The 10802-nt window shown below is 45.0% G+C and overlaps 1 protein-coding gene and 1 long non-coding RNA gene across 3 annotated transcripts; both read right to left on the bottom strand.

Moving 5' to 3' along the window:
* Window positions 1-326: 326 nt before the first annotated feature.
* LOC109452949 (uncharacterized) lies at window positions 327-1481 on the bottom strand. 2 transcript variants are annotated; one of them, XR_002138214.3, is made up of 3 exons: window positions 1342-1481; window positions 918-940; window positions 327-661 (listed from the first exon to the last, which is right to left on the bottom strand). It is a non-coding gene; the product is annotated as an uncharacterized LOC109452949 (long non-coding RNA). The 2 variants fall into 2 exon arrangements; XR_012493949.2 differs by lacking the exon at window positions 1342-1481 and adding an exon at window positions 1206-1229.
* Window positions 1482-3042: 1561 nt separating this feature from the next.
* On the bottom strand, window positions 3043-10775 carry PA2G4 (proliferation-associated 2G4). Its single transcript, XM_019742442.3, has 13 exons — window positions 10490-10775; window positions 8475-8603; window positions 8110-8215; window positions 7949-8018; window positions 7617-7709; window positions 6041-6104; window positions 5718-5796; window positions 5489-5567; window positions 5264-5397; window positions 4832-4926; window positions 4584-4711; window positions 4374-4427; window positions 3043-4157 (listed from the first exon to the last, which is right to left on the bottom strand). Exons 1-13 carry the CDS (start codon window positions 10575-10577, stop codon window positions 4092-4094), a joined length of 1185 nt encoding a protein of 394 aa, XP_019598001.1. The 5' UTR covers window positions 10578-10775; the 3' UTR covers window positions 3043-4091.
* Window positions 10776-10802: the final 27 nt, after the last annotated feature.

The following is a 10802-nucleotide window of genomic DNA, read 5'->3' as shown; positions in this document are numbered from 1 at the left end:
CAAGCTTTGCGTGTCACCATGGCAACCCAACCCAACAGCACAGTAAAGAACCCAAAAAGTGAAATTTAACGTAGGCCTAAACACAGGGGAGTAGGAGCGGAACCATGGTTTGCCCCTAACCGCCCTGACATCTGTCCCCAGACGTCCATTACACCCTTTTCAGGATGAGCTACCCATACTTTTTAACTCCCGAGGGACAGGGACCGGATGTTGGCTAGGGGTGTAATCAACCCCCCTTCCCGCCCCCAATGTAGCCTAACACAAGGGCCGACTGTACTGATACAAGTCCACCAGCCAATGGAACCATAAAAACCACAAAACACAACTTTTTTTCTTCAGCTAAAACAGCAGATGATTTATTGTACACATTACATTCAGCCACAACTGAGAGCAGAACTTGTCCAGAATGTCACATGTCCAGAGCAAAGGACTGTTTTTGTACGAGCAAAGTGGGTTTCTCAAAAGGTGGTAGCGGGGAACAGACGGCAATGTATGTTCCAGATCCATTGAGAAGTCCTAGATATTAGGCATGCAGTCAACAATTTGTTACAGTATCCCTGGACTCTGGCTTTCCTCATTTCTGCTCCTGTGGCTTCCACCGGTGTACAAGCTAGCGGTTTACTTGGACCTCTGCCTCATCTTTCTTCTTTTGCGCTTCAGCCTGAAAAGCAGACACGGGAATACACTTCCTGCCCATAATCCCGAGGTTCAGTCTTTCCCTCCCATCTTAAACGTACATACGATACGCAGGGTGATAAAACGATCATGCACTACTTTCTACTGTCTTGTGTCCAATCCCTGGCTCTGACAAGTCAATGCTCAAAACATTTTCCACCTAATTCACCAAATGTTCCTCCCAAGTTTTGACCCAAGGCACGCTCCACTTCCCTCCTCCCGTGCCAGCAGTCTCAACATACCTGCGCATTCGCTTCTTCCTCCACTGGCAACCGATCATAACCAGAGGCAAGGAATAAAGCAAACGGTCATTAGTTTCAGAACCAGGATTAGGTAGGGAATGTGAAGAGCGTTATTTAGAACCAGGCAAGTTCTTGACCAAACATGAGGGCTCAGTCTCAGTAATTACATCAACAATTTGGCCTCCCAACCCAACACCCCGAAGTAAACACCGAATCCCGCGTGCGCTCTTCCACTCCCCACTCTCCACACAACACGTACCCAACCACCTCCGCTTCTCCCCAAACTACCCTTCATCTCCCACTAGGTCTTGGGCACCCTTGAGAACCCATCGGTTCAGGGAATCATGGCGGACTTCCCTTGCCTGGGTCTCCACCCCCAGCCATCAATTTCTGCAGTTTCAGCTCCCTGCCAGGAACTGCTTACCTTGGCTCTCATGGCGCGGAGGTATCTACGGGTAAAGAGAAAAAGGCTACAGTTAGTTTGACGTAACGATGGCAAGGGCAGAGACGAGATGTTAATGGATTGTATCCGAAGTCCGCACACAAGCCGCACACTCACCCAAGAAGATGACGCTAAGGCCGAGAGAGCGCTAAGCGCCCGCCTACCGCCATTTAAGGGAGCACTCAGTGTCGTCACTTCCTTTGCCTCGCCCTACCCACCCCAGGGGCGGGGCTGCCCAAGGGGAATAGCAATGGCTTCCGGCCCTTCTCAGGTGCGTAAGTGATTTAGTTCCCTTTGAAAGTAGTATTTTTGAGTTACAAAATTCCCCCTCCCGTTTTATTATGAGGACATTGTATTATTTAAACGTGAGCACCTAGTTCCAATATGGGACCTAGAGGGGCAGACGAGCAAAACATAGCGACTTCCGTCTTCCCTCTCATTGCTTCATGGGAGTTGCAGTTTCCTTGGCGACACCCTCCATTTTATTATGGATGGGTGCAGACTGCACAAAAATGTTTTACTGGTTTGCCTTATGTTCCAAACTAAATTGCTGCAGGGAGAGTCGATCGCGGAACCTCCGAATGTCCTAAGGTTCCAGAACACGGAAGAATGTAGTTGGAGAGTTAAGCTGTCACACTACAAAAAAAACCCAAAACTGTCAGTATTGTAAACTTTCCAACTATGGTCTTTCCCCACAATACCTGAGGCAGAGTGTCACAATGCATCTTGGTCACAATGCATCTTGTTCAAAAGGTACTTCAGTGATTCTCCCTACCTGGTGGTAAGGATCAAACCAATGGAGAGGGGAAGATCAGCTCTTCTCTAGGACAAGGGTGGTATTTGGTGTTAAGATAACTTCAAAGTCTCAGGGTACAGATAGGTCAGAAGCCCTTGGTAAATAAGATACCCAAAGATTTGGCTACAATGAACGAGTTCTGAAGAATGGAAAAGAATCCTTAACCACTGACTTCACCTTATTCACTTTGATACTTTATAGTTTTTATAATCCCTCCTGTGTGGTGGTTTCCCTTTATAATTTATTCAATAACATGTCACCATTTAACTATTAAAGTAAGGTTTTTAAAAATTTTGGGCCCTTGTTCCAAGTGCTTAAGAAGTTCTAGTATTTTCACCATCAGAATATAACAAGTTTTTGAAGACAAAAATAAAAACCCTAGCACAATTATTTTATATCAAGTACCCCAGAATTCCACCTGTTGATTGTCCACTCGTCTATAAGCTCTTATGAAGAGTCCTGTGTTTTGTTCACTGTAGTATCTCCAGATCGGCATGCCTCACGTGTAAGATCGAATAAATCTCAAGTCCAATAAATTATTCATCTCAGGCTGGCCCTGAAAAATTGCATAACACTCAAGGAATTCCTGGCTTTCTAAGTCAAGATAAACACTTGTATAGTATTTTTTTGCAGTATACATAAATGTGCTAATCCTGAACAAATTATCAGAAGCAAGGTTGATGTTTTTACTTTAGAAAATTAAATCATACTCACATAGAAAATTTACTATTCTAATCCAGAGAATCCAGGATTTACGTTTTTTGGGTTGGGAAGTATTCCTTGTTTTAAAGGTAGACTATACCAACAGAAAAACACTCCAAGTGATCATCACTTCAACAGACACTCCCCAGCACCTCCATCAAATAAGAGTAGCAAAGGCACATGAGTATGAGCAAATCCAAATTTATTTTAACACCATGTCATTTTCAACGTGTTTAAAAACCTCATAAGTTAGTGGGAGCTCTAGTTCCCTGGGACCGCATGCCAGAGGTACTGAAATTCGTCACCTTTCTCTCCAATCCCCTAGCGATTCATCCAATTCAAGTCCATAGCTTCAGAAAGCCAGGAGTTCTCTCTTCAGTCTGCTCCTCTGGTTCCTGGTCTTTCTTTCAAGGGAAGGAGGTCAAAATATTTCAAACAGGAACAAAACCACAGTTGAGGTTCCAGCTCAGGTTTGTAAGATGGAGCAAGGGAAGACCCCACTGACTCCAGAGAATTGGACAGGTTGAAATGGACTCCTCCTTTACAGCTTTGTGGGGGGAAAGGGGAAGAGTCCTGCAGAACAAAAATGACTAAAAAGATATACAAATGAGGATCCATTTCATAGATGAGAATCCCTTGATAAGTGCAGGCTCCAGCTCCTAAAAATGGGAGGGGCCTGACCAGATAGCCTGGATCAGAAAAGGAATCTGCCACATGTGAATAAAAACAATCTGAAGAACAGTTTCTATTTTGAGGCCAGGTAACATACTTGGGGAGAGCAGTAAAAGAGAGGAACAAGCCCCAACAGATGGAAAAATGCTGACATCGGAGTGTATAAAAAAATTTCAGCTGAATTTTTAGTGGTAGTGGCTACTTTAGCCTCCTCCCTGTTCTATTGTAGGGCCATAAACCTTGACCAAGCAGAGAGTGGTAGAAAAAGGCTAGAAAGAGGGGCTTGAAGACGATGAATTTTGACTCCTGATTTTATTATTCAATTTCTCTTTTCAATTTAAAGTAGTCTTCGGTGGCTGGGAAGCCTGGCCTCCCAAGACCAGAGTCAGTTGGAGCTGGTTGTTGTTGAAAGGGGGTTGGGTTGAGGGGCCGGGAGGGGTGCAGGGAGACCCCTGCTCTGCTGGTGGTCCTGGGTGGAGAAGACAACTGCACTTCACAGAGCCTGGGGTGTGGTGGGAAGGGGATGAGGCAGGAGCAGCAAGCTGGGGAGACGGGACCCACCTCAGTCCCCAGCTTCATTCTCTTCTAATGTTTCCCCACTGGTAGCATTCTCTGCAGTCTTGGAAGCCTATATTCATGTAAAGAAGACTTGTCAGTTTCCAACACCTTGGGGTAGTGTCTGGGGGACCAAGGACAAAAATCCTAATTCTCTAGGTCAGGGCTGAGAAGGGGGAAAATAAGGATAAATAAGGATATACAGAAATCTACACCCCACCACAACCCAGGAAAGTAGAAGAAAGAGGGATCCGGTTCACCCTGCCAAAGAGGGATGATCATAACATACCTTCTTTTTTTTCTTTTTCTGGGTTTTCCGACTTGCAGAACTCTGGAGAAGGGCCTGGAATATAGGAGGAAGAAGGAAAACAAATTTTGAGGAATGTAGAGGAAACAATCTTACTCTCAATATTGTAGCTCTTTTTAGAACTTTGCTGACATTTAGTGCTCACTCCCAGGACAGGTACCACGTGCTCACGATGTTCCATCCCACACTTACCTTTAGTTCTGCATCCTGGACCTCCATCTCAGACTTGTAAAGGTCAGGCTCAAAGGGACCACTGGTTATCCGCATGGGGCCATTGGGCATAAGCAGAACTGTAAATTTAAACTGGGCAACAAATTCACCTATGGGAGAGAGAAGTGTTTTGATAAAATGTTCCAGGGTCATACTCTTTTTCTGTAAGTTATAGGGAAGGAGGAGAACATATAACCAGGGACTCCAAAGTGAAGCTCTTTACAACTCACCCTCCTTCTCATAGAGAACATTAAATGGTTGCAGCAGTTCATGTTTGGCGCACTCCACCACACCCATCCGGGCCTTCTTCTCATCTTCAAATGCTCTGGGTAGGCGAGGACAAATTAACATGTCCTTAACTTCCTCTCAAGTCTCACCATTTTGGTCACGTTTTTCTTTCTCCTTTTTTTATTTTTCAATGACTGCTCATGTTTTTAAACAGCTCCTACCCTCAGACAGAAATCATGCATAGGACTGCTTTTACCTTCCTTTCAATGAGAGGGAGATGGGGAGAATAAGAGAACGTGTGCATGCAGGCTGGAGCTACAAGTCTAGGCAGGAGAGGAGAAGGAGGGAGGGATGGAGGAGGGAAGAGTATTCCTGGGTGTGTGGTCTATGAATCAGACTGGTTCCAAGTCCTGTCTCTGTTAAGTGCAATATACCTTAAAGTAAATGGCATGGCATCAAAACGCCTTTCGACCTCACTGAAGAAGGCACGTGAAGTTTTCATTTTCAGGCCATACTGTTTAGAAGGATCTCGTTTGTAAATGGTGGTTCTCTGTCCTGCATCCTTGGCCTAAAAGAGTAAGTTAGGTCACATATGTTCTGGTGCTTTGGAACACACCCTCAGTCACTCCTCTTTGCCAGCGCTGGTAAACTCTTCTCACCTTGCCCTCTCCTGAGCTGACAAGAACATCCACAGCATATACTTCATGTACCTCAAATTCAGCTTTCTCATGGTCCTTCCTAAAAAGAATAGAAAGGGAACCATAAAGAGCAATAAGTAGTTCCTGGAGTTTGGAGCAAAAGGTGGACGAGATTAAGCTGGGAGTACGGAAGAAAAAACTCATGACTAGTCTGGTATGGTACAAGGTGAAGGGTGCGATTGACACCTACTTCTGCTGGTCTGTGGGATTCTGGATAATGGTCTTCTCTCCATCAATGACATGCTGCTTCAATTGGTGTGATAGCATACCTGTAGATAGGGCAGAGCCGATGATACCAGCCAGCTAGAATTCCAAAAGGTTTCCAAACCCACTCACCTAAGTAGTTTGATAGGGCAGGCAACGAAAGAAAAGGTGCCTGGCTATGGAAACCCAGGACACAGGTTTTTGGCTTAAAATATGCTAGAGCCAGGATGGATCCTCAAAGGAGGAAAAACCTTAATTCTGCTAAGTCACTCATACTTATACCCTCAACCCTGTTATCTGAGGTCTCACCTTCTATTGGCGTGCAATTAAATGAGTGGGCAACTTTGTTCCAGGCTTCTGTCACTTGTGTGTTCTAGAAGTATAAGATCAAATAAAAGGTGAGATCCAGGAGCTAATAAGTTCTCTACCATGAGACTAAGAAGTATAAAAAACCGGTGCGTTCTAACATCCTCCGTCAAGTACAATGATTCTCATTGTTTTTTTCATGTCATAGGCCTATCATTCCTACAACCGAAACATACCTTACATTTGCATAGCCTTTTACAAAGTGCTTTCACAAAGATGGTCTAATTAGACAATTCTGGAAGATGAAGAAACTGAGGCTCAGAAAGGTTAAATGATTTGCCCAGGGTTAAACCAGTTAACCAAAAGAACCTGCTATAAATCCAGGTTTTAATGATGGTAAGTTCAGTGTCTATTCCATTATACTCGGCATTCTAACCTGTTGAGAAGGGACAGCAAATTCTTATTTTCCCCTCCTTACCTCTTGTAAACATAATCTGATCCTTACCTAAGCTATAGGTAAAAGTTCTTGGACAAAAAGAAAAGTGAATAACTAATAACAGCTAATATTATTAAACTATGTGCTAGGTACAGTGACAATCACTTTACGTGGATCATCTCAGTCATCCCAACAACCCTGTGAGAATAAGGCACAATTTTATTTTTTCCATTTTACAGATGAAGAAATTTGAACTCGAAGTTATTTTTAAATAGTAAGAGGTGGCAACAGGGTGAGACCCCAGAAAGTCTGATGTTATAGCTATGTAATAACCACTAGACAACATTACCTTTTAGTGAAGATACACAATAGTAAGCTATAAATAAAAATAATCCATATGCAAAATAGTAATAGTTAACACAAGTGTTCACTATATGCCCAGCACTGTTCAAACATAACAGCTCTATGAAGTGGTATCACTGTAAGAGGATTAAGTGAAAATAATACAATTAATTGACAATGGGGATGAACTACAAACTGACTAAAAGTGTGAAGAACAAGAAAGCACAGCAGAGGAGCAAGAAAAGACAATACTTTAAGTATTGAACAAGTCTTTGGAAATTTAAGTGTTAGAGAAATGTCTCCACTGATAGTCTAATACACTAAATTGTATTAAATCAGGAAAAGTTTACGATCCCTGGGCTTCCTAATATTGTTTTGCAAGGTACAGAACTAATTTTGAGCCTCTTTGCTACCAGTTTACTATTATTTTTTATTTTATAACCTTTTAAAGTTGAATTTTAAAATATATCTGTTTTATTTTAAGCTATCTACCTCAAATTTTGGGGGAAAACGCACAACCAAAACATGAAAAAGGAAGGATCTCTGTAGGGTCCACATATCCTCATACACGTAGCATGGAACTGTCTATGGCAGACATCAGGGTTAACTGCTGTTTAGTATTAAGATCTTTAGTTCCTGCCTCTTCTCTTACAGAAATCCCATCTGAAGTGGTAGCTGATTTAAAAAAAAATTTTTTACGAGAGGGCTGTGGGCAAAGTTGGCAGTTCAATATAGAATCGCTGTAGATGCCTAGTATAGCTTTGGCTCTATCAAACTTTGGAGCTAGACTAAACAGCTTACCTGATTTCCAGGTTTGACCAGGCGTAGGGCAGCTTCAGCACAAAGGTGAGCTGCCTTAATGACATCTGCTTTCCTCCCTGTTACTTGGGTCCCCTGTAGATAAAGAAATGCAGTCAGTGTCTTCCTGGAAAGCTCTTTAACTCAGCTGGTTATTCAGTTAATATCTCTGTGCCCACTATGTAAGGTCAGCCAATGAACAGGAGAAATCACCCTTTTTCCTTGTATTTCTCCAGAGACTCTCTCAAAACTCACTTGGTGGTAGGGCGTGGGGATAAGAAGCAAGCAGCAGTGCACCCTCACAGGTTGAACACAGTTCAAAGGAGGCTACCTACCTGAGCGACATCAACCACAAAAGTGTGAGCCACATTAGCGATGAAGCCATCCACGTGGACCCCAAGGTCACTGCAAAGCAGGAACAGAGTACAGCATTAGCAACTGGGACGATATAAATGCTTAGGAAAAAGACAAGTGCTCTAAAACAGTTTAAGCTTACATTTTTACCAAGTCACCTTCCTTGAGAATATAGTCCTGGTCGCTCTTCAAAGGGGAGAAGTGACATACACAGTTATTTACTGAAATGCTGGTGGGAAAGGCAATACCTGTAAAGACAGAATCATCAGCCTTACTGCCTTGCTCTCTCTCGGAGCCCTGTTGCCCCTCAGAAGAATGGAAGGATTTTCTTCAGGGTCTTGCCTAAGTTTAATAAGTTTGGATTGGGTAGCAAACTGCTTGTAACCCACTTGCCATTCCCAACTTCCAAATATCTCAACTAGAGCTGGGGTGAGAGTTGCATCATTATGACAAACAGGAACAAATAAGAGTCAAACTTGGGAAATTAGTGGGGGGCTGATTTTTTACCTTTCTTCATTTCTTTTTCTTTCTTGAAAATTTTCCCCGTCTCTTCCATAATCATGGCATCACCTTTCTCACACAAGCTCAGTACCGACACACCTGAGCAGGATGCTTCCACCAAAGACCGAAGTACCCCTAAGGACAGAACCCCACCATGTCAGTCCTGCATGTGCTGTCTAAAGTTACAATCCAAGCAATACCTAAGAGTTGGACCCAGAATTTCTAATATTCTCTAGTGCCACTGCCCTAAGGCTGAAAGAGGAAACAAGTTTTGCCTCTTGGAATGTACCTACCTTTAATCTCTAAATTTGTACCTTCCTTTCCTAAAATAAAGAAGTCAACACTCCCTTCCCTTCCTTATATGTGATAACTGGGTGTACACAATCTGTCTCCCTGGGCAAGGGAGACCTTCCACACATGATACCTACGGTGTGATAGGACAGAATTATGAACTTCAAGGGGGTCCTCATCAAGGTATCCGACATACATGCAAAGCAGACCAAAAGAAATTTATAGGCGTCAGGGACAACAGGAAGGTAGGCACAGAATTGCTGACTCCAAGCTGATGCATTATGAAATGCTACCTTCTTCCTTCTCAGACACCCCAATTAGGTGTTAGCAACTCAATTTATGTAGACTTATTTCCTCACAAACAAGTGTATAAGCCAAGGGGACTTAATCTAAGGTCCCTGGGCTTCAGCAGGCTCATGGCTTACAACTTTTAGATCATAAAAAGGTATGTGACCCCAAAATTCTAAACTGTTATCTGCAATCGCAAGTACCTCAGAAGTTCTAAATTGCAAAAAAAGTTTTCTTCTGATTCAAACCACTAATATCAAATATAAAAACGTGCCAAAAATGGGGGTACCATGCTAAATGTCCATTATGTTATAAAGCATCTCCATGGCCCATCCTGAACTTTAGGTTTGATTTTTGTGATCTAAGTTTTGGTGAATCTTTGGAAGCCTGAACCTCAAGTTTTCAGCCATTGGACCAGAGGCATTCTAAATACCTAGCTTTACTGTCAAAAGCATTTAAAAGCCCAAAGACAAGCAGTTTCTGTCCTCTCAACTGGGTTTTAAATTGGAAAGGTGAATTGGAAATAGAGAAAATAGAAAGTGAGACATCTGCCTAGAGTGGCAGGCAGCTGCTGAGAAAGTTAGAGCAGTCCTAATAAGGATGACTTCTGAGATCCTAAAATCGGTCCCCCCTCCCCTTTCCGGTACTATTCACAAGTTTGTCTAGTTGGGGTGAGGGCCTCAAAAACATTTCTAGAGTTGTCAAACTCGAGATCGAATACGAAGGCTAAGAAAGGCTATCTGCACAGATTGACGGTAGTAACGAGTATCTTCAAGAAAAGCCAGATACATCTCAAAGAGGGTGTGAGGAGCTCCACGGGTGCCTTCCAACGGTCCCAAAGCTGGCCCAAGCGTAGAATGGGGCGCCGACCAGGGAAAGAGTTGAAGTTAAGAACGAAACACTTCAGTAAAGCACGTGGTAGCGAAGCTGGTGTCAGGGACGGTAAGCGGAGGAAGAAGGCAGCCGGCGATCAGCACAGGAGGAACCCGGCAACACGTGCCGGCTCGACTCCTGACGCCCCGAGAGCCGCGACAAAATAGAGGGGCGCTCCCGTCGCCAACATCTGGGTGCTTCCTTTTCGAGGTGGCCTCGTCGCTGCCAGAATTAGAGGCGGCAGGGATCCGGACCAAAGGGTGAGGGGCAGGGGACGAGCCTTGCCTCCTTACTAACGTCCTAGGGTCCGCGACGGCCAGGGACCCTGCTCTGAGGTCTTCCCCGTCGCCGGCCCGCACCTCCAGACTCCAGCCCAGGCCTGGACGCTCAGGTCCCAGACGCGACACAGGAGTCTTCCCACCACGCCACCCTCAGCGGACCGGCGCGGGGCCCTCAGTAGCTCACTCCGCTTGACCCCACCGCTCCAGCCCCTCCAGAGCCCGCCCAGTACCATCCTCCTTGCCTCTCCCTCTCAGCCTAGATCCCCGGACCCCTGAGGCCGCACTCACGGTTGGCGATGTCGCCCCCCATCTTATACTTGGTCACGACCAGGTCCTCGGCGATAGTTTGCTCCTGCTGCTCGTCCTCGCCCGACATCTTCCCGCCGCCACCACCACTGCAGCCTCGTCCCCCCGAGCTGCCGCCTCTGTCTCCCTCGCTAGCCACAGGCTGTGGCCAGAGCCCCTTCGATTCGCGAGGAGGAGAGCGCGAGCAAAAGCGCGAGCAAGCAAGGGAGCGGGCGGGAGGGCGAAAGCGAGAAGGTGCGAGCGCGCGGGCTGAGGCGCAGGGCACGCTGGGACAATGAGTCCTTTCCACAGCCAG

The sequence above is a fragment of the Rhinolophus sinicus genome, chromosome 1, assembly GCF_057876585.1.
Source record: "Rhinolophus sinicus isolate RSI-liver-muscle chromosome 1, RSI-T2T, whole genome shotgun sequence".
Taxonomy (NCBI): Eukaryota; Metazoa; Chordata; class Mammalia; order Chiroptera; family Rhinolophidae; genus Rhinolophus; species Rhinolophus sinicus.
This window is presented reverse-complemented; position numbering and strand designations above follow the sequence as displayed.